Source organism: Saimiri boliviensis, chromosome 8 (genome assembly GCF_048565385.1).
Source record: "Saimiri boliviensis isolate mSaiBol1 chromosome 8, mSaiBol1.pri, whole genome shotgun sequence".
Classification (NCBI taxonomy): Eukaryota; Metazoa; Chordata; class Mammalia; order Primates; family Cebidae; genus Saimiri; species Saimiri boliviensis.
Window position 1 is genome coordinate 85,266,688 of NC_133456.1, and position 22,999 is coordinate 85,289,686.

The 22,999-nt window shown below is 52.6% G+C and overlaps 1 protein-coding gene across 1 annotated transcript in view; it reads right to left on the reverse strand.

Annotated features, from left to right (window-relative positions):
- Positions 1-9,299: 9,299 nt before the first annotated feature.
- Positions 9,300-22,999, reverse strand: part of SLC6A11 (solute carrier family 6 member 11) — a 117,375-nt gene continuing 103,675 nt past the window's right edge. The window contains exons 10-14 of the mRNA XM_003927167.4: positions 20,219-20,356; positions 16,362-16,464; positions 15,476-15,576; positions 14,446-14,616; positions 9,300-11,633 (exon numbers count right to left, since the gene is read on the reverse strand). Of these exons, the coding sequence (XP_003927216.2) occupies positions 11,481-11,633; positions 14,446-14,616; positions 15,476-15,576; positions 16,362-16,464; positions 20,219-20,356 (666 nt within the window). The 3' untranslated portion in view covers positions 9,300-11,480. The remainder of the gene's footprint in view (positions 11,634-14,445; positions 14,617-15,475; positions 15,577-16,361; positions 16,465-20,218; positions 20,357-22,999) is intronic.

The following is a 22,999-nucleotide window of genomic DNA, read 5'->3' on the forward strand; positions in this document are numbered from 1 at the left end:
TCTGCAAAATGGGCACAAAATGTGTGGTGAAAAGATGGTTGTGGGGTTTGCATGTGGTGATGTGCCCAAAGCAAGGGTCAGATGGCCAGAGCCGGGAAGTCTAATTATTAAATCCCAATCCTGCCTCTACCAAGGTAGCCTCAAGTGCAGCCAGAGGCATGAATGGGCTCCGTGAGTTTGTGTGTGTGTCTGTGTGCGTGTGTTTATGTGTGTTCAAGTGTGTGTGTGTGATGGGGTGTTTTGAAGAGCCAGTTCCCCTAGCCACCGACCCGTCACAGTGTCTAAAAGCCCACCATGAACGCTACATTCCGCCACATACTATTTTGTTCCATACCTTTCTGAGGCCAGAAGGATTCTGCAGAGGAGGAAGGAGAGGCCTGGGAGAGGGAAGGTCATCTGTGCAAAGGAAGCATGAGGACTCTAGCCCATGCGTGCTGCACCACTCACCCGGTCTCCTGGTCTGGTGGCCCCTGGGTGACAGTGGGAGCCGTGGTGGGGGAGCAGGAGCATCTACTCCGCACACGGAGCCTGGGGAGGGGGCTGGGCAAGGCGCCCGCCACAATCAAGGCGCAATCAGCGCTAATCAGCGTGTTCTTGAAATAGACCCAACTGGATGGGGGAAGCGAGCAGCCGCCTGGGTTTGTATAGCGGCAATCAGAGGGAGGCAATTTTAGATCCGAGGGAACAACAGCTCTTTGTCCATGCGCCCAGGGACTCTGCCGAGCTCTGCGGAGCCCACTGTGGGTTGGAGATAAAAACACCCCATCAGGCCTGCAGCTGCCCTGGCCCAGGAAGCGGGGGCATGGAAGCAGTGGGTCCAGCTGCCTCTGGGGTGAAGTCCAAACCCTCTAGCATGGTAGCTGAGTACCTACTGTGTGCTGGGTGCATGGACACCTGCTTCTTTTGTGAGGGTGGCCTCCGTTTTGCAGGGGAGGAGATGGAGGCTTAGAGAGGAAGAGGTTTGCTCAAGGTCACTCAGCTGAGCTGGGATGGGAATCCAGTCCGTCTGGCTCCAAAGCTGTGTCCATTCCTCTTACGGGGCCCGTCAGGCCCTGGGAGGCATCGTTTTAGGTTAACATAATGGACCCTAATGGAATGCCCAGGTCTTACAAAAATCCTGAGGCTTGCGGATGATTGGTTCCAATTTGCAGATGAGCAAAGGGAGGCTCAGAGAGGTGAAGGGACTTGCTCAAGGTCACCCAGATGGTAGAAGAGATAGAGCCATGATTCAGACCCACACCTTTGAGATGCCAGAGCCCATGCTGAGCTTCAAAGGCCCAGCCTTTGCCAACCTGGGGCCTCCTTCCTCTCCCCGCTGAGCGATGCCTGCTTGTCAGGCAGCTGGCCCTGGTGGTGGACATGATGGGTTTTTGGTGAGCCAGCACCATCCCCCATCTGTTGGCAGCCCTGATTTCCTTTTGAAATGGTAACTCTCAGGCAGAAGGCAAGTTCCCTGACAGTGATGGGCTCTGGCTCAGGTCTGCCATAAGTGCTAACAGGCATGAACTGCCCCATTGCCAGGGTTGAGGGGAAGGCACCTTGGAGGAGGAGGCAGGGCAGGTGGGCCAGGGCAGCCCAGGGGATGGTGGGAGGTCAAAGCAGTGGCTGGGGTGGTGGCAATGAGTGGGCTTGAGAGGTTTAAAGGAGGAAGAGCCGATGAGACTCACCAGCGGATTGAATGCAGGGAATGAGGAGGTCTTCCCGCCTGACAAGCTGGCCCCACACCTCAGTCATCCTCGACTCCTCTCTCAATCCACCAGGAAACCCTGTTGGTTCACCTTCAAAATACACCCAGAATCAGATCCCATCTCCCATTCTCTCTGGTTCAACCACCATCTCTTTCCTGGAGGACAACCGCCTCCTCCTTGGTCTCCACGCTTCCACCCAAGCCCCTGCCAGCAGCCCAAGGGGCCTTATTAAAACAGGAGTCAGAGCAGGTCCCTTTCCTGCTGAGAATGCTCACTCATCCTCACCGCACATCTGCACTGGCCTTGGGCCCCTCTGTGATCTGCCCACCACCTTCTGGCTTCCCCTCCCACCGGGTCCCCTCTGCTTACTTTGCATCAGCAACCCTGCCCCCCGAGCTGCTCCAGAAACACTGCATGTGAGTGCCCACTCCAGGACCTTTGCACGTGCTGCTTCCTCTGCCTGGATGCTCCTCCCAGGACAGCCACTGCCTCCCTCTTTTACCTTCCCCATGAGGCCTTCCCTGACCAGCCTGTTATAATTCCAACCTCCCTAATATGACCCTTCCTATACCTCTTCCCTGCTTTATTTTTAGCCAGATAACTTATCATCTTCTGCCACACTGCATAATTTTACTTTCCAAAATGTCTGTGGTCTCATCTCCTCTGGCGAGAGTGCAAGCTCCCTGAGGGCAGGACCATAGCGGGTGCTCCATCAATATTTGCCAAATAAAGGAAGTGGCGGGACAGTGGTGTCACTTACTGAGATAGGAAGGAATAGGCTAGGCAGGGATAGAGGCTGGAAGAGGTGAATTTGGTTGGGAAAATTGGGTTTGAGATATTGAACGTGTGTTCAAGAGGAGAGATCCAGAAGGCAGTCAGATACATAAGTTTATACCTGTGTCCTCATCTGCAACCCGGGCTGAGAATCCCAGCTCCCTCAATGGGTGAGTGTAGGGAGGGAGGTCTTACGAGTTCATGGAGGCAGCAGCACCTAGAACATAGCCCTGAACCAAGCATGGCTTCCCTGCTTGCTTTCTCCCTTCTTCCTTCAACAACTATGATGAGCTCCCAGAGACAAGCGGCAAGCTCAAGGCCCCTGGCATGTTGGCCCATAAATGTTACAGGGAGCTCTGTGGCCCGGAGGAGGGGTCCTGCTGTATCCGCCCCTTCCTTGGCTTCCCAGGGGAAGCTGGAGCCAGGGCTGGAGGCAGCTTACATGGTGACAGCTCCTCTCCCCTCCCATCTTCCGCTGGCCACATCTTCCAGCCACGGGAGAATTATCGTTTCTTTCTCTGGAGGCTTCATTTGTAACCAACCTCTTGATGGCAAGGAGAGGATTTTTAAAAATAGCTTTATTGATTCTGGTTTTTGGAATATAAAAGCAATAGACGTTCTTTGTTAAAAAAAAATTAGATGGTACAGAAAAAATAAAAGAAAAACGAGAAAATAAAAAGCCCAAACCTTGTCATTCGGAGATAATCACAATCGGCATTTCCGTGTTCTGCCTCTCATCTTTGTTCTGTGCAGGCGCTCATACATTTTTGTGTTTAAATGGGTTGGGGCAAGAGTCCAGGATAGATGGAGCAAGATAGGGGCTTGGCATCTGCCAGGCAGATGTCAAGCAGGGTGTGGCACAAGGGGCCTGTGTCATTGCTAGGTACACGGTCAGAGCTAAACCCGTAGCCTGTCCCATGTGCCCGGTCACACCTCCCACCTCACCACCATTTACACATTCACCGAACCCCCCCAGTCCCCCGTGCCAAAGTTATTGTAGGCATATTTTCAATAATCACCTTTCCCGATTACGTGCGGCTTTATAAAACAAATGCCATCTAACCATGTTCTCATTTCATCCTCAGAGTAACCCAAGAGAGAGTTCCTGTGATTAGTGCCACTTTACAGATGAGGAAACCGAGACTTGGAGAAGTTGCGTGTCTTTTTCTGAGGCACACAGCAACTTCAGAGCTAGGGCTCAGGTCTTCTGATACCAGGCTGGGCCCTTCTGACTGTGGCCCCAAGGAAGGAGTTTCACTGGGAGAGCCACATTCTCCCTGTGTGCTGGACGCCTGGCACACACCATCATCTCATCTCATCCTCTCAGCACCCGAGTGGCTTACTGTGTCCATTTGTACAGAGGAGGATGTTGAAGTCAGAGAGGCAAAGTCCCTCACCAAAGGTCACACAGCAAAGGAAAGAGAGAGTTAAGAACTCTCACTTCTGGATGTTGGGGTAGTGCTGCAAACACCACAAGAAGGATGAATTGTGCCCATTTGACAAAGGCAGGCTTTCTGTTCCTCATTTGGGCACACAGACTGAGAGACCTGTGGACCCTCTAGTTGCCACTGTGGGGTCCCAGCTCCAGTTCTGACCTCACTGTCCTGAGCCTGGACCATAGGGAGGGGGCTTGGGTTTAGCAGCAGCGCCACCTGGTGGCTGACTTGCTGCTAACAGAGCCTGGATCTGCCAGCCACCGGCCCCTCTGAGCCCAGGACTGGGATGGAGGGGTGGGGGTGGGGGAGAGTGGATAAGCGCAGGAAGGCTCAGGGCTCATTCTTCCCTGCTAGAGACCTGAGCTAAGCCAATAGTTGCCTGGTATAGACCAAAAAAAGCCAAGAATTCTGGGTTTGCTACACCTGGCTTTGAATTCCAGTGCAGCCTGTACGATGTGGGGCAAGTTCCCCCATTTACCTCTCTGGGCCTGTGTGCACATCCATAAAATGAGAATAAATCACAGTTCCAGCGGTTGTTTTGAGGCTTATGGAAAAAACCTACCTCATCGTAGGTGCATAGTAGGTGCTCAGTAAATGACCCTTGCCTTCACTCCACACTGCCCTCTGTCCCTTCTCTCCATCATCTGATCAGGGGCTCCCAGAGCTCAGGCCCAGATTCATCTGTTAGGTTTCTCCTAAATCCCCCACCTCCGGTGGGGGCTGAGCTCCTGCTCAGCCTGGGCTACAAGAGCCTTCTCACTCCAAGAATGGTTGGCTTTGAAAAAAAAGGCAGAGAAAATTCCCAGGAGAATAAGAAAAGCCGAGTGTTGGCTAGACACAGATGAAGGATCTGATACCCCCGGGTTGGGAATCTCCAGAAAACTCAGGCCTGTACCAGCCTAGGAAGGTCAAGGTCAAAAAGTCCTTGTCCCACCACGTACCTGCTAGCCATCTCTCGTGGTCTGCAGAGTTCTGTCCTGGCCTTTCCATCTCTGCCAGTCAGGTATCTGCTCCCTCTATTCACGTTGGCTCCAGCTCCCCCGTCTCCGTGCCCACCTGTAAGAGCATTTCTGAGCTCCCCTCCTCCCCTTCCATCAAGGCTGCATCCTGCATATGCTCCTCCAGGCCGGGTTCCCCCAAGGTGACCCCAAGTACTCCCTAGGACTCTGGATGGCTGAAATACCCGCCAGTCATGACCAAGGGCCCTAATATTTTTTATAACTCTTGAGGGCTCTCAGCACCTCTTAATGCTCCCCAGCGATCATTTTTTTTCTTTTTTCAGTAGCTATTATGACTCCCATTCACTCCTGTCACTCTCAGTCTCTCACAACTCCCAAATGGCTCCATATAATTCTACTGGGTCTCCAGGCTCTCTTCCCTTGCAACATCTCTTTCAGGTGTCTGGGGGTCCCAGGCACTTTCAAGCTTCTCACTGGCTCCAACATCCACTTGTCTCTATCAGTGAACTCCCATGGCCTTCTATCACTTCTGGGAAACAATGAAGGCTTCCAGAGGTCCCTAGGGTCACCAAAGGCATTCAAGGCCCCTGAAGACCCTCACACCTTCCCCACATGGCCTCCGCCACCATCCGTAGCTTCTCCATGCCTTGATTAACCCCTCAATGCTGATGGCTGTGATGGCACTCAGTGGCTCCCAATGGTGCTGTGATGGTCAATTTCATGTGTCATCTTGACTGAGCTAAGGGATGCCAAGATAGCTGGTACACATTGTTCCTGGTGTGTCTGTGAGGGAGTTTCCAGAAGAGATTAGCAGTTGAATCAGCAGAGCTAGCAAAGAAGATCTGCCCTCACCAAGGCAGACAGGTGTCATCCAACCCTTTGAGGACCCAAGTACAACAAAAAGGTGAAGGGCAAATTTTTCTCTGCTTGAACTGGGACATCTATCTTCTCCTGTCATTGCACACCAGTGCTCCTGGCTCTCAAACCTTCGGGTTTGGACTGGAACTACACTGTTGATTTTCCTGGGTCTCCACGTTGCTGATAGCAGATCATGGGACTTCTCAACCTCCATAGTCGTGTGAGCCAATCCTTTATAGTAAGTCTCTCTGTCTATATTTATATCTGATTTTCAGAGAGGTTTCTCTAGAGAAGCCTGACTACTACAGGTGGTCGGTGGAAAGTGCATGGGCCTTAGCATCAGACACACCCGCGCTGTTACCCCAGCTCTACCACTTTCCAGCTCTGTGACCCTGGGTAGCTGTATCTACCTCTCTGAGCCTGCTTCCTCATTCCTGGTAGAATGTGAACACCATGCCAACTTACAAGGTGGTTGAGGGCAAGGCAATGCATAGGAAAGTAGCTGGTATGGTCTCCAGCACTGAGCAGGTCTTCAGTGCCTATGTATTCCTTTTACCATGGCTCCCCACTCTGGGGCAAGATGGGCACTTGTCCATCCAAGCCCCTGTCCTGTGGAGAGATCTGCATCAGGTGCCATCCCTGATAAGCATGGCATTACCTCATTTCCTTGCTCTGCCAGAGATTGGTGAAGATACATGAGGGGTTACAGAAATTAGACTGGGGTGAAACCCTGCCTCTATAAAAAAAAAAAAATTAACTGGGCATGGTGGCACCTGTGGTCCCAGCTACTCAGGAGGCTGAGGTGGGAGGATCATCTGAGCCTAGAAAGTGGAGGCTGCAGTGAATGGGGAGTACCCTGGTTTCCCTGCTCTCCCAAAGCCTCTGTCATTGTTCAGGATGTTCCCTCATCTCAAATGTCCTTCCCTGCCTAAATCTCCCCATCCCTCAGAGTGCAGCTCAAGTCCCACATCCTTGGTTAAGTGGCTGGGTACATGGAGCCTATATAGATCCAGAAAACCTGGATCCAAGCCCAGTTCCTCCACTTGCCAGGAGGTGTCATTTGTATCTCTTTGGGCAAATCATTTACAGTTTTGAACTTTAGTTTCCTCATATGAAAAATGGGATTAATGACACTTACCTCTTAGATTTGTTGCGAGGCTCTGATGAGGTAATGCAGGCATGACTCTGGAACACAGGTGCTCCATAAACAGTTCTTATTCCTGCCTGCAGTAGTCCCCCAGCACCTGGTCCATGGCACATCCTGCCATGTGGTTTCCTGTGAAGTGGCTGTTCAGAGAGTGCTGCATGTGTTACTCTTTCCAGTATCCCCCACAAAGTAGACATTATTTAAAAATGAGAGAGAAGTGGCCAGAGTTGGCAACAAAGACTGACTTTTCTCCCTAATGGGTAGTGAGGGCCACAAGCTCATTTGTTTTTTAACAGCTTGAGATGGTGCAGGGGACTGATTATGAGATGGGAATACAGAGTTCTAGGGGAATCTTGGGCAAATTGCATTTCCTCTCTGGGTCTCGTTTCTTTGCCATTCTGCCAGCGGCTAACCAAGGCCCAAGGAGTGAGCAGACTTGCTCCGTGCCACACCAAATAATTCTAACTGGCTGGAAGAAGGCTACGAACAGGAGGTCAGAATCAGAACAGCATCTCCATGTGAACTTACCCCTGTCCAGAGGGGCATGGACTCCTCTCCTCCTAAGAGTAGGAACACTCAAGGGAAGGGACTATTTCACTTGTCTTAATAACATTAATCCTAGGTCTGCACAAAGAATATGGTGGCTGCTCAGTAAAGGGCTGCTGAATGCATGAAAGAACTCAATTTTCCAAAGTTGGCCACTTTCAGCAGAACATGCCTTCTCTTTGGTGCCTGATCCCCTTCCCCGTGGGAAATGCTGTTAGGCCCAAGCTAGCCTTGACTTCACATACAAAAGAAAGCTCCCTTCTTCTCTGGTTATTTGCAGTGTCTAGTAGAGCCAGGCTGCAGAGTCACACTTGGCCAGCAGGGGTCACTAGCACACATTGCAGCCTGGAGGGGTCTAGTGTGTCAATTAATTCCTAATGCTATTAATTCTATAGGCTCAAGAGTCTGCAGATAAAGTTTCCTGGGAATGAGTGAGACTCGTATTTCTGTGACCCAGCTTCCTCTTGGATATGACAGCTGCTTAATGCAAGACACTTTCAGACATGAGGAGGGAAGGTAGTAGGGAACAGGTGACCAACAATCCCTGTGGCTCTGTGAGGACAGGAATTACTCAGGGACCCCAGCTATGGATCCCAGAGACTTTCTGAATTCCAGAAGTCTGTGGAATGCTTCCCTATGAGCAGATATTACCACCTCAGAGAGGGTCAGAGGCCCAGACAGGGTGAGGTAGACTTGAGAACAGGGATTTCAAGCAAAAAGGCTGACCAGGCAGGAATGAGAAGACACTCCATAAGATGATCTTACTGTCATGAGCTGGCAGGACAAGGCATGCCTGTGGTCTTGAGTGGTCATTCAGAAATCTCAGACACAAATTTAGAGACTTTACGTTCTAGGCAATACTACAGACACGTTCTAAACTTAAGCATTATGTATCCGGGATGATAACTAATGTGAATTCAGAACCTTTCCATTCACACCCAGAGCTCACAGGATCTTCAGGATCACCCTGCATTTGAAACAGGAGCTCTTATCTCCATTTTAGAGATGAGAAAAGTGAAGCTGGCAAGGGCAGATCCTGGAGCCTAACCCAGGCTGCATACTCCAAATCCTCATCTCTCTCTACTCTGCCTTGCCTGCCTCAAACATGAGCTTTTGCCTACTAGGACACAAGCATCAGTTTTGTGGCAGCTATTCTTTTTGCCACTGTGAGGGGGCTGTTGCTTTCTTTGGGCCTTGCAGCATGAGAAACAATAAGGCATTGTGGTCAGGAGACAGCGCTTTTGGGTCAGACACACCTTTCTGGTCCTGATGTTTACCAGTTGTGTGACTGTGGGCAAAGTGCTTGACTTCTCTGTGCCTCAAAATCCCCTATCTGTAAGGAGAAGGGAGAAGAGGTGGCTGGGGACAGAGAAGGGCCTTAGGAGAAAACCAGGACCCACTGTGGCTCCTTCTCATGGAAGACTGGAGGAAGGTCTTAAGACATAGATCCCGGCTGGGGTGGCCGCAAGAATAGACAACTGTCTGTAAAGTAGGGGGAGTAATAAAGAAATAAAGCAATACGTAAAGTGGAGAAGCACCCACTTTACAGAGCTGTAAGGATTACAAAGACAACTTCCGTGAAGCATCTAGCACATACTAGCCAGATGGTAACTACATGAACAAAAAGAAGCACGAGCTGCTGAAACACCACCACTGTTGTATCTGATTTGCGGTGCTGAGTGGAGAGTGCAGCTTCCACACAGGAACCCAGGATGGTTTTGCAGGCATGTCACTAAGGGAAGAAAACACAGGACGAAAACCCAACGAATGTCACCTGGTTAGGGATAGCCACATTGATCATTCATTTCTTTAATTTTTAAAAATCAGTAAGCAGACAATCTTGGACCCTTTCAATGCCCAATAAAAATGGTCATTATGCAAAAACAGTACAACCTTTTTCATTTTTTTAATAATACTGTAAATATCTCAGAAAGGATGTATTGTTTCTAATGAATATCAAAAAAGTCATCACAATGACATGTTCCCCTGCCCCCACATGGCCCTCCCTGCCCCAAAGTTACTCAAATACTAGTAGGAAATTACAAAGAAACAAAAAACAACGATCCACCCTCCGCCCTGCCCCATGAGTAGTGTTAAGTGAGTCATGTTAAGTGCCACATGTACGATGTGTGTGTGTGTGTGTGTGTGTGTGTCGGCGCCGGTGGACCACAGGGATCTGCGTGCCCATGAGTGTTGGCGTGGAGAGCCGGTAGCAGCAGCAGTGAGAAGCCTCTTTCCCTGGGGCCTGCTGGAAGGACAGCAGCTGAGGACAATCACAAGCAGGGGCCCAGCCTGGCCCTTTCTGGGTCCACAGAGCCAGACAGCTCAGGGAGACAAGTGCGGGATGGTGGCTTGCCCATAAGAAGCTGGGTAGGCCTGGGCTGTGTGCACAGAGGGTTAGGCTTCCCGTCCTGCCCAGTGGGGCACTGGGCATCCCTCTTAGCAGACACAGGCTTTGGGCCTGGCCAGAGCAGAGATGCTGGGGGATTGCAGACTTTTGGGTGAATCAAACATAGAGGACCCTTACAGGAAACTAAAGCCTTGGTTTAGAGAAAGCCCACGTTTCCACCAACTACTACTGGGAACTTAAGGAAAAAGGAATAGTGTATCTTCCCCACCCTCATACAGCTCAGAAAACCAAGGCAAAGGCTTGATATGAAGTCCAATTAAAAAAGAAGAGGTATCAGCCAGAGAGGTCTGTAGCCAGTCTGGCGGGGAGCAGCGCCAGACTCCAGGCCCCACGGAGGGTTCCCTCCAGTGAGAGCTGAGCCTTCTTCCCGACAGAGAAGGGAGGGAAAGTGGCAGGTAACAGGTGACCGCACCTGCAGCCTTGCGCCTGGCCACAGAGGCAGGAAGGATGATTCTTGAGCCAGGGGCAAGGATGGAAGGGAACCGAGAGGAAGGATGGTGGTAGCGGGAGGTTAGGGGACAGGAGGAGGGAGAAGAGGTGGCCTGGGACAGAGAAAGGCCTTAGGAGGAAACCAGGCCCCACGGTGGCTCCTTCTCATGGAAGGCCGGAGGAAGGTCCTAAGACATAGCTCCTGGCTGGAGTGGCTGTAAGAATAGACGGCTGCTTCCCAACCCAGAAAATCAGTCCCCACAGCAACTCCAGCCCGTCCTGCCAAGGGTGGAGAGGCCGGGCAGACGGGGGTAAGAGCAGCTGACCAGGAAAAGAGGCAGGCCAGTCAGAGGAGCCCCCGCTGGTGTCCAGAGAGCAGGGCTACCCAGAGATGAGATGAAATTAAGAGTTTTAGGGAAAACACACATCACCACCACACCATTTCCATGATGAACTTGATTTTAAATAAGCAGGTGGGGAGGGCGGAGATTATTGCCTGCAAGTCTTCAGAGGAAGACAAGGTCCACGGCAGGCCTGGAAGCCAGCAAGGCACACAAAGAGAATCCCTAAGACATCACCCAATCCGGCTCCCCCTCCCGTTGGGAGATGAGAAAACTGAGGTGCAGGGAGGGAAAGGGAGTGCCCAGGGTCACTTCGTGGGATCAGGGCAGAGGGGTTCTGCAGCCCAGGAGTCCTGAGTCTGCCGGGCTTTTTCTTCTCGGCTGCACACACAGCCTTGCTGTCTGCAAACCCAGTGTCCCTTGGAAAGGGAAGGTCTGAAGGAAAAATTCTCCCTGGGGTACGGAGGAGGGGCGGCTGTGGACAGTCAGAGACAAACATGGGACACAGAACGATCATTAAAAGGCTGACAGAGGAGGACAGGCATCGCTCCCCACCCCACCTGCCCCACGACCCCAGTAAAAAAAAGTTTTACAATATTATACACTTCTTCCTAATCCCTAGAAAACATTGATTAAAACTGCCCTGGGACAGAAGGTCTGGCAGTCACTGTACAGTGGTATCTCTTTGTCGCAGTTCCTTCCATGATGACTGGGGCAGGGAGGGGATGTGACTTTAGAGCAGTGTACAGCGGCCACCTTAAAATTAACTTGTTAATAAATCCTGTGCAAAACAAGCAAGCCCCTACCATTAGGCGAAGTACGGGGTTCAGGAATTCATTTACACACACGGGGGGGAGGACAGGAAGAAGAGCCCCAGGTGACTGGCGGCCGCTCAGAAGTGCGTCTCCTTCTCTGTGATGGCTGCAATGGTCCCGTCACTCTTGAGTTTGGCGTCACAGTCATTAACTGTCACCATCCGTGGGCTCAGCCCAAGCTTGCCCCGCATTTTCAGATCTGTGCTGGGCGTCGTCAACGTCTGGAGTTTCTGGATGGTTGGAGAGGAGGGGAAGACCTGAGTAACTAGCTGCCAGGGTCCGGGGTCTGCCTTGGCCTCTCCCAAGCACACAGGGGACACCTGGGTGCTGGAGAATTGTCGACCAAGGTCCGGGCTCCAGCTTGGCCTCTTACAGCTCTGTCCTGGATGATGAACAACCTCCCTGGATCTCTGTTTCCTCCTCTGGAAAACGCGGACCGTGGCGGTCCCTCCTGGCATTAGGTCATGAATAAGGAGAGGCTATGGAAAGTGCTTAGCCTCGTCTCTGGCTAGGGAAGGTGGCTGAGACTCAGAGCTGTCATCAGGGCCCACTGCCTGATGCCTGCCTTCAGGGGACATGGAGGAGCTGGTGTGTGAATTGCTGTTGAGGCACTCCCTGGCAAGTCACCTGCACTGTGAGCTGCACCATCCTCACCTATGAATGGGACAATAGCACCTGCCTGGAAGGGCTGGTGTGTGGTGAGTGGTAAGGCATCTCCAGGGCTGTGTACAGGATGATGGCTGGACACCTGGGTGTGTTTCCCATGGAAGGGATGCCATCACGCAGGGGAAAGTGTAGTGTGTGTTGGGTGTTTCTCCAGCTGTGCTTGAAGGTAGAAGCGTTATCACAAAGCCCAAGGCTCATAGCCTCAGGCCTCCTTGCAAAGCAGCCAGCATGATCTGGCTGGCTCAGATGGATGCAGAATCCTGCCCCAAGGCCCTGCCCCTCAGGCCAAATGTAGCCCTGCCTCAAGCCCCTGTCCCTCAGTTTCATCTGCACTCCCCAGGCTTCCTGGGAGAAGACTCCAGGCTAGGATTTGGGAGGCACTTTTGGGGCATAAGCCCTTTCCAAGGAAGGCTGCAGTCTTTTGGGTGGCTGCTTTCTCAGGATCGAGGTTCTGTCTTCTCTTTCAGATCCTGCTATGCCTGCTGTGGCACATTGCCCAGGTAGCATTAACAGGCAGACTCACTGTGCCTCCTATGTGCCAGGCTCTGGTACAGATCGGGGGCTAGAGCACGCATTCTAAAGCCAGGTGCCTGGGTTTGTGTTCTGGCTCCACCATTTAACAAGGGCACGAAACTTAACCCCCTGTGCCTCAGTTTCCTCATCTGTAAAGGGGGATAATAATGGTACCTGCCTTCTGGGGTTAGTATAAGGATTGGATCAGTTGAGCAGTCGCCATCACCACGTTACCTTCTATCAGTAGGACACATCCTCAGAGCACATCTCTGAGGCACCTCTGTCCTCATTTTTCCCTCTAGATCCCTCCTGTCCCCCAGCAGCAGCTTTGTGGGAACTGAGGCTTGGGGCGGTAGACTACCTGGCATAGGAACTCTCAGTAAGGAGGCCTGGAAACTGAGTCCGCCAGCTCTGAAGAATTCCCTCTTTAGTAAACCCTGCTGTCTGTGTCAGCAGGTGTGTGAGCTCAGGGAGGTGGAGGGGGGCTTAGAAAGGAAGGCTCCCTCCCCTGCTTTCCCTCCAATACCGGGCCTGAGATATCTCTGGAGGATTTAGCAGGAGACACCAGGCATTTCTGAACACCAAAAGGTCATCCGGAAGTTTGGGCAGGGGTCTTCCAGTGGTCAAGGGTTTAAGGCCCCAGGTCAGCTCCCCTCTGGATGTGTTTGGCTTGAGATCAGAATGAACCACCTGGGTGGTGGCCCTGGAGCAGAGAGACAGCAAAGCTCAGGAGAGGGGACCACAGATGCCAGAGTCTCTGCCATATCCTTCAGAAGCTGTGTGCCCTTGGGCAAGTTGCTTCACTTCTCCGTACTTCAGTTTCCTCATCCTTGGAGACAAAAAGAATCTCCACCCTCCCAAGGATTGCTATGCGGATTTGTAAACTGAGTGTGTGTAAACTGCTTAGAACAGCGTCTGGTACACAACAAACACCCTGTGCTGTTTACTAAATAAGCAGAAACCCACTCAAACTGTCCGGCTGCCAGCCAGTAGGGAAGGAGGGTGAATAAGGAGTGCGCTCTGGAGTAAGATGGGCTCGGGTAACAATTTTGTTACTGACAAAGGACCACACACTGTAGGACTCCAGTGACAGGAAATGTCCACGGTAGGGACATCCACAGAGACAGAGCAGGTCTGTGGTTGTCTGGGGTGGAACTAGGGTTAATGGTGAATGACTTTTATTAGGGTGAAGAAAGTATTCTAAAATGGATTCATGACAATGACTGCACAACGTGGAACGTCACTAAAAATCGTGTAATTGCATAGCTGAAATGGCTTCGTTTTAGGATATCTAAAATCTACTTTGATGAAATTGTCTTTAGCAGTGTGATCTGCTCACTTTTTTTGGCTGTGCAACCTTAGACAAGTGACCTGATTTCTCTGCGCCTGTTTCCTCTTCCTGCTAACTGCAGAAAATGATGCCTATTGCCTCCGTTTGCTCTGAAAATGGCAGTAGTACTGCAGGTAGAGAGTCTGACATGGTGACCTGTCAGAATGACTGGGATTCACAGAACAGTCAGCGCTAACACTCGTGACCCTCCGGCGGAGGTCCCGGTCCCAGGGCTTTTCATGTATGAATGCACTGAGTACAGCACCTAACTCTGTATGTTAGGTACTGTGGTTTTCCCATTTCACTGACAGGGAGACAGAGGCTGCGCTCCTAGAAACTAGCTCAGCCAAGAGGCCTCGCAGAGACACCTTGGGCACAACCGTGATGATGGCACCGTCCAGAGAGGTGCTTGCCACGGCGACCCCACGCGGTGGCGGGGAGCACGCTGTCATCACGCACCGTGCAGATGAGGAAGCTGGGACCCAAGGCACGAGCCCTGCCTGCACGCACCAGCCCTCCCGGGGTGGTCTCACCTCGGGCAGCGTCCCCTCCGTCTTCCACACCTTGACGCAGATCCAGAGTGGGATGCAGAGCATGGAGGACAGGGCCATGAGCCAGCCGATGCCGTAGCCCCAGGCTGGGTAGGTGTAGACATTGTTGTACTTGAGCGGCTTGTACTTGACCAAGAAGAAGATGAAGATCCCCTGCAGAGAGATGGGGACAGGTGTCTGGGGGACGGCCCTCAGCCCTGCTAGGCCATGAGGGGTCTGGGACCCAGGCACAGACCAACAGTAGCTGGCAGGGGAGCAGGCTGACCCTGTTTCACAGCTGTGGAAGGTGAGGCCCTGCCAGGACCACAGTGAGCTTGAAGCCCATCAGGCCACAGCCCCATCCCAGAGTGGCAGACACTCAGGGAACCTGGTGCCGGGTCCCACACCCCCACGGGTCCTGGGACCTCGCTGGGATATAAGACATCCTTCCCCTGTCCCCGGGAGCCTCTGCCCCAGCCTCTGCTCAGTTAGGAATTTTTATTTTTTCTAGTTACTCCTCGGGGCTGGTTTCAAAGATGCTTCTCAGAACTACCAGGGTCTGTGAAGATGCTGCGTTACTTCCAGTGCCAAGAAATGGATAAGGAGTGACTGGCTGTTTTTTAATTAAATGTCTGCTCACAAAGGCCCCTCTGTGGTATGGTCTTGGGCACGGCATGAGCCCCAGCGTCACCCTCAGCTCTGCTGCCTTCACGGTTAACAGCAAAGAGGGGGACAGGTCTTTGTTCCCTGTGTAGTCCTTGGCCCTCTGAGGCAGATCCAGCGCCCTGCTTGCGTGTGCAGAACCTGAGGTCCTGAGAAGGCCACACGGCAACACTGGGATCCCAACAAGGCCACTCCCTGGCCAAGCACAGAGCCTATGCCCACGGTGCAGCTTCGCAAAGCAGCCTGAACCAGGGGACGTCAGCCTTCTCAGGTCCAGCCTCGGTCAGGCTGGGGGCTGCAGAGTGGAAATGGGGGTTGGGGGTAGCTGGGTGGGTAGAGGGCTGGAGGTGGCTACTGGCGGGGTCCTTACCGCACAGATCCCAGGCGTCACGATCTTCCAGCACCACTTAATGAGCGACAGTGGCCGGTAGCCAATCATGTCTTCAATGTTATCATAGAACCGGTTGCTTCCTGTTCAAAATAAATCAGATGGGCACATACACAACCCAGAGAAGTTATGTACGTGACTCAGAGGAATGGCTGGGAGTATGTGCTTTCTCCAGCCCAAGACAAAAAACAGCTGCAGGAACCTTTGAACCCCTTAAATAATGACCAAGACGTTACATGTGTGAGGTTTCAGAATAAAGCACAGCACGAGGGATGCTGGCCCACTACTGAAGAGAACTCTCCCAGCCTCAGGCACAGGAAATAATGAGTGTCTGGGAGAAAGGCGGAAGGTGATCCCTTTGGAGAGGCAAGGCAACTAGGGGTAGGGATGAAAATGTTTAAGGCAGGGGCCTGCAGAGGCATCCATTCCCAAGCCACACTCATGGCAGAGTGAGCATCACGGAGCCCAGCAACCTTCACCCACTTGTTGGGCTTGGGGAGCAGGAGGGCCCGAGGCAGTTGTCTGCGGAAGGCCGGGCACCATGCAGGCTGCTTGGCTACGCTTTCTCCTACTTGGAGACATGCTGATGACTGCTCTTACTTCACAAAAGGAAAAACTGAGACTCAGAGACAGAAGAAATGGCCCAAGATCACAGTGCCTAAGCCCTGAACCCCTTCCTGTGCTGCGGGATGTGAAAGCAGAAGGTCTCTCAACAGTGGGAAAAGGCCAAGGAATCCTCAAAGACAAGGAAGAGGCCAGTACAGATCAAGACAAGCCACAGGGAACCAGGGCCCTCCAGAGTCCAAGTGCCAGGATCCTAGGCACCCGGTGAGCAGCTGAGGTGTAGACAGGCTCGGCTGATACTCACCATACACCCAGCCGATGCAGATGCACTCAAAGATGGCCACGAAGAGAAGGCACATCCCACTGGCAGCGTAGGAGTCAAAGAGCTGGAAGATGTACATGCCACCCTGCAGGTCGGGGGATAGACGGGAGGTGAACAGGCACATGGGAAAGCAAGGTCAGCCAGCTGGCCTCAGGAAGGCCCCCCTCTCTGCTCTGTGGCTACCATTGCCTGGAGTCTGTTTCTCCCTAGTCTCCCCAGTTTGAAAATTACACCCTCCCATCTGGGTGTTCCTTAATTTCCTGACCTTTGGGGGCTGCTGGGACAACAGATGGTTTGTCCTGTCTCAGCCCCTCACTTCCCAGCTCCCCAAGAGCCAAGACTACACACAGAAAATCAAGGTTGGGGAGGCTCAGCACCCCTCCCTGGATGAGTGCAACAGCTTCCTGACTGGCCTCCCTGCCTCCAGCCTCAACCTCTCCAACTGTCTGCATGCCAGCTTTCAGAGGAACCTTTCTCTGAATGTGCAAATCCAACCAAACACGTTGTAGTTTAAAGTGACCCTCTGGCTCCTTTCAACCGGCCAGTCAGGGCTGCTGCCCTCCTTCTTGGCCTCATCTCCCTTCCCACAGCCCCTCCTGGACAGACCAAGGGATAGCCTCACGTCTGTGCCTCTGCACATGCTATTCCCTTTCACCTGGTAAGTTCCTTCAAAGCTGAGACCAAACGCCACCTCCTCCAAGAAGTCCTTTCTGATGGCCTCATTCTTCCTGTGGGCCTTCATAGTGTGTTTTGTGGACTCACGGTTTAAAAAAGAAGGGAGTGAGGCTGGCACACAGTAGAGGGTGATAAATGTAAGTTAAATCCTGTGGAGTGTGAGCTCCATGGGGGAGGGACTCTAACTGGCTTTGTCCAGGGCTAGGTCCTAGTTTCTGGCCCAGGGCTTGGCATGCAGGAGGTACGTGGCCCATCTCTATGGGATGAAGAAATGTACAAGGGCCAGCTCTGTAGCATGCAAATCCATGATGACTGAGTTTAGTGATGTCCTAGAATGTGTGAGCTCAGCTGAACAAGGTAATCTGGGAAGGTTTTCTAGGAGGGAGGGGAGGGGAAAGACCACCAGCTGCAGATGTGGGGAGAGCAGGGGTCTCCAAAGAAAATCTTGACAATACAATGAGTCCTTAGGGGTGCAGGGGAAACAAACATGTCAAACAGCAAGGAAGGATCAGTAGGGTAGGGTGTCTCAATGGTGGGACCGTGCATTAGGGGCTGGAATGAAGCCTGGAAGGCCAGCCAGCCTGTGTGTCTGCCATGCGGACTTCCGCTTCCCCTCTGTGCTCCCAGAGTGCCCTGGGTCTCCTCCTGTCACTCAGAAACCACACACCCTGAGACTTGTTCACATCTTCAGCTAGATGGGAAGAAACATCTCAAGGTCCACAAGGCCAGACAGATGATATGAATGAGAAAAGGGGGCTGGCTGTGGCACCAGGGAGTGGTAGGGACCGTGGCTAACGGGAGAGCACAGCCCCATCTGGCCACACACCTCTGGAGCGCAGGTGCTGGGAATTCAGTTGTGAGGCCGGATCTGCAGAGTTTCTGGAAGACACCAGAAATGCAGACTTTTACGGGAAATTTTTCTGTTATAATTGTTGGCAACTTTGTGTTTTTAAAAAACACAATGAGGTCAAAATAAAATGGATCTCTGAGCCAGGCCATGCCTAGCCCGAGGTCTCCCATCTCTGACAACTATGAATATTCAGGTCTCTCTGTGGAGCATGGGGCTTGCTCGGCTTTCTGAGTTAATACCTTAGACCTACCCCACCTCCAGTTGCTCTCCTCTCACGAACTTCATACTTTACAAAGGAACAAAGGAACTTTACTGCAGCATTCAGCAAGCAGCGGGCTGTGTTTAACCGCTTCCCATGTCTTAATCCAGTCGGTCCTCCACAAGGCAGGCACTAGTGTTATCTCCACTGTTCACATGGGGAAACTGAGGCACAGAGCAGCAACCACACCTGCTGCAGGTCATCCAGCCTGCCAGTCAAGGGCTGAGGATTGAATTCAAGTCATCTGGCTTCAGAACTCATACTCTCAACCACTGCCTCAGTGGAGGAAAATAAGTTTGTGGCCTATTTTCCTTAGAGCTGAGCTTTCAATGTGTATCTGTGAGGGAAAATTCCTTCCAGCAATCACCATGAAGGCCAAGGCAACCCGGCCTATTCGGCAATTCAAACTTCTCCAATACAATTGATCACAGATATTCCTCCATGAAGGCGGAAGGCTGGCATGTGAAGCTTAAGTGCCTGCTGATGCACAGTCTTGGGGGACTGCAGTGCGGGCTCCCTGATGGCCTCCGGGGGTCATGAAGCACCCCTTGGGCAGACGTGAGGCCTCAGCCAGAGGTTGGGCATCAGTGACTCGGTGAGCTGGGGGCACCTGGGGCAGGCGGTCCAAGAACCACCCTCCACCACCTGCTTTCTCCAAGCTGCTGATGTCCATGCCAACGTCTGGTCCTCTTGGAACTCTGTCCATTGGTCTCTTTAACACATCAGGTTAACCCCCCAATTTGTATGTGACAAGACTGTGACAAGAGACTTCAATTAGTCAGTACTTAATGAGGCCCTGTTACCGAAGCACCCAGGGTCCCGGAGTGGGGAGAGGTGAGGCGGAAACTGGGAAGCGCTGCACCATTTCTTTGTTCCAGTGCTGATTATCACTGTCATTCATGTGACAATAACTGGGTGCGGTAATGATGCCAGCCACTGTGCACTGAGCACCCACCCCATGCCAGGTGCCGAGTTGGCTCTGAGGGCATGAAGCCAAACAAGGGCTGGCTCCTGTTCTCACGGCCCCCGAGGTCTGGTGGGGGAGACAGGTGAACAGGTGGACCAGAGATCATGGTAACGGGGAGGAGGAGACTGAACTGAGCCACAAACAAAGTGCTAGGGGCTGGGGGCATGAGGGAAGGCAAGCCAAGAGGGCTTCCAGGAAGAGGCAGCATTTGAGTTGGGAAGTTGGAGAGATGAATAGACTCAACAAGGTGGCATGAGCCCAAACGCTTTCTAGCCTGACCTCAAGATCACATCAGCTGCTTTTGCTGATTCTGAGTTCCCTCATTTCTTTCCACGTTTCTTACAAAACATCTTCTTGTTTCTAGGCAACAAGTTTTTAAAATTTTTTGTTTTTGTTGGTTTTTTTTTTTTTGCTTTTAAAATTAATTAATTTTGTGCATATGGGGAGAAAGACACCGAATCTTACCTTCCCAAGATACATAAGAAGGTACTTATTTGACAGGATGGCTGTGGGAGGCTGGGGAGGGAAATATGGCTTTATCGGATGGTCTTAATCTGGGGGTCATGGAGAACCTCTCCTAACCTGCAGGCACAGCAGGGACAAGGAGAAGAGGGGTACACACAGAAGGTCCAGGCTGGAGCACACAGCACCCGAAGGTGTCAATATCGTCATGGGAGCCTCTTCTCCGAGATGCCCAGAAAAGCCTGCTTTGAACCTGAGACCACTCATAGGTAACTGGTGTTGGGGCCAGTAGCTGACATTGTCGCTTCACCCAGAAGTTAATCTTAGGGACGGCCCAGGCGTCCACGTGCTCACCATGACAGATCAACCCAACATTCCCCTGGTGAGTCTGACTCCCCTCTGTGAACAGCAGCGGCCTTTAGTTGAGCACTTGCACATGGAGACACTGTGCTGAGCGCTGGATGAGAACTTCCATTAGATCCTCACCATGACCCACTAGGACGAAGCATAAACCGAGTGGCAGAGGGCGCTAGACCTGACCCGGGTCACATAGCTGGTCACTTTCAGAGCTGGGAGTTGACATCACACACCCACTTCACCCTGTGCAGCACGGACATGCCACTCACCTCTGTTAACATCACAAGGCCCAGAAAATAGGAGATAACAGACAAGGCTAGGATGAGCAGCTCCCGCCGGTAACCCCTTCGGAAGACCTTGGGGTACATGTCCACTACGGCAGTCACCAGGCTCTCCACGCACACAAACTGGATGGGGAGACATGATGATGTGAAACTCAAGGAAAAGCCCGCTCCTGGTGGCCCAGGCAATCCTTCATTCCCACACCCACTCATGCTGACGAGGGGCCTGAGGATGACAGTAATCCCAGCGCTAGCAGAGCTCCAGCCATGCCCATTTAACAGAAGAGGAAGCTGAGGCTCAGAGGTAGGGAGTGACTTGCCCAGGATCATTCAGCAAGGATGTGGCAGTCAGGACTCTGGGGTCTCCAGACTCCAAATCTAGTTCTCCTCCTTCTCCCGCATGCTGCCTGTCACGTGCCTACAGTGCTGGGGTCAGCAACTTAGATGAGAGCAGCCCCCGGCCTTGAGGTAAGGCTGGTGTTTCTGTGGCCACAGTTTGAGTTAGGTGCTCTGCTGGTGGCAGGCCCTGCTCAGTCTCTGTGGTCTCTGGGTTTGGGATGCTTCCCTGCCCTTTGTTTCTGACAGGCGAGGCCCCTCTGTGGGGTGGAGGGCAATCAGAGGTGAGCCAACTTCCAGCTCTTTGTCTCCGCTGGGTGTCTTTGGGCCCCAGCCAAATGGTGCAGGCATCAATGGCTGAGTTTGAGCCACTAAGCATCTGTATCCTGCATGTTGAGCACAGGGCCAGGTACAGGGTAGCTGCCCAGTTCCTACCCACCCCTTCACACACAGCTTGAATATCCTGACACCAACTGCCCCCTTCCTTGGTTCTCATGGCACTGGGGGCAGATATGCATGAACCTTTTCCCGATCACTCGTCCCCGACTCAGGACAGCCCGTCCCTCTCCTCTGTGCCCTGAGCACACCCCTCACCCTGGGGGCCCTTGCCTGCTTAAATCTGTCTCCTTACAAGCAGGTGGAATCCTTGATGGCAGGGGCCACATCATTGTCATCTGTCTATTTCCTGTGTCTAGCTCAGGGCCCTTAGCACAGAGGAGGGAGAGGCTCACGAAATGTTTGCTAAGCTCTTAATAACACTAGTGATAATAGCAAGCACATCCTACCTGCTGTGTGCCAGGCTCTGTTCTAGGCAGTTAGCACACATTAATTCATGTAGTCCCTACATAGTCTGTACTATTATTATCCCTATTTTGTAAATGAGGACCCAAAAGCACAGAGGAGAGAGAATGCAATTTACCCAAGGTCACGCAGGTGGTAAGTGGCAAAGCCTGGATTGAATGAGGCGACCCTGCTCCAGAGCTGGGCTTTTTCCGCCATGCTGCCCTCGAGGGAGGGAGGAGGAGGAGTCAAGGGTTCTTTTGCCAGTCACCTTGTTGGGAAACTCCCCCTCCCTGGAGCCATCTCTCAGCTCCATATCCTTTCCGATTCACCTCTACCTTCTCAGGAAAGGTGTTTCAATACTTCTTGTGCAGACAAAGGGAGTGAGGCATAGAGAGGCGAGGTGACTAGCTCAAGGCACATGGGTGGAAAGTCGTGGGGCTGGGACTCAAACCCAGCCCTTCCTGACGACAACACCCAGGCTGTGGCCTCGAAGCTGCTCCTCCTCAGCAGCAAGGGCTGGCTCTGCCCATCCTTTCTCCAGGTCCTAGGGAAGGGGATGGGATATAAGGGAGGCTGTTTATCTAGGACGGAAACTGATGAGACACCTGCAGTGTGTAGGCAAGAGGCAGGCAGGCCCGGGTGCACGTCCAAACAAGTAACTCAGTATCTCTGAACCTCAGTTTCTTCTGTAAAATGGCGGCAATGAAATGATCCCCCAGCCCATGTGGTTATTGTGACAATGAACTGAGAATGTATCCCAGGCACACGGCAAGGGCAGCATGCGTGGGGGTAAGCAGAGTGGCCGCCGCCCTCTGTGCCACTCCTCGGGCCCCCGGGGCTCGCAGAGCCTAGGCCCCCGCCCCCGCCTCCCTCTGCCAGGCAGGCCTAGCCTGTGACATATAAGCTGTCAATCCTGCCAATCCTTCTGAGGCCTCTGCCTGCAACAGCAACAATAAGGGAAGATTATCAGCAAAAACACCCGGTGATTCAGCTTAGCAGCTTCTGGGAAACCGTACATGGGAAGAAAGTGGACTCTGCTGGCTTGACAGACACACTAGCCGTGGGGTTTCGGTGCCAAGTGACTTGACTGGCACAAGGTCATGGATGAGGGTAGCACCCCCACAGGTTGGGCTGGGTGTGTCTCCCCACTTTACCTGGGAGCCCAGGGGGCCTGACTGCTTTGCCACACAACAAAGGGAAACCGAGTGCGTGGGTGAATGGCTAGCTCCAGGTCTGCCCTGTTGCAGGGAAGGAGGCTGCCAAGCAGAGGGAGGTCAGCAAGGGGCCTCTAGGGAGGGTGAGCATGGAGGCGGGCGGGCGGTGGTGGGGCAGAGCTGGTGGTGGCATCCAGGACAGAGATGGAGGAAGGAGGAGGAGGTGCTTTTCTACGTGTCCATGTCCTCAGTGATTGGGTTGGGATGGGGACATGCATGCTATGGGACCCACTCTCTGAGATTCTCTTCTGCTGTGCCAGGCAGTGCTATTGGCAGGAGTGGCTGAGCAGAAGGGAAGTACTTAGCAAATTTTTCTAAATGTGAATTGAGAGTTGGCAATTCTGGTAAGGAAAACAGTGTTGGGGAAGGCTTAGAGGAGCCGGAACAGACATTTGCGGGTAAGCGTGGAGCCCACCTGGTGGATGGGGGATAGAAG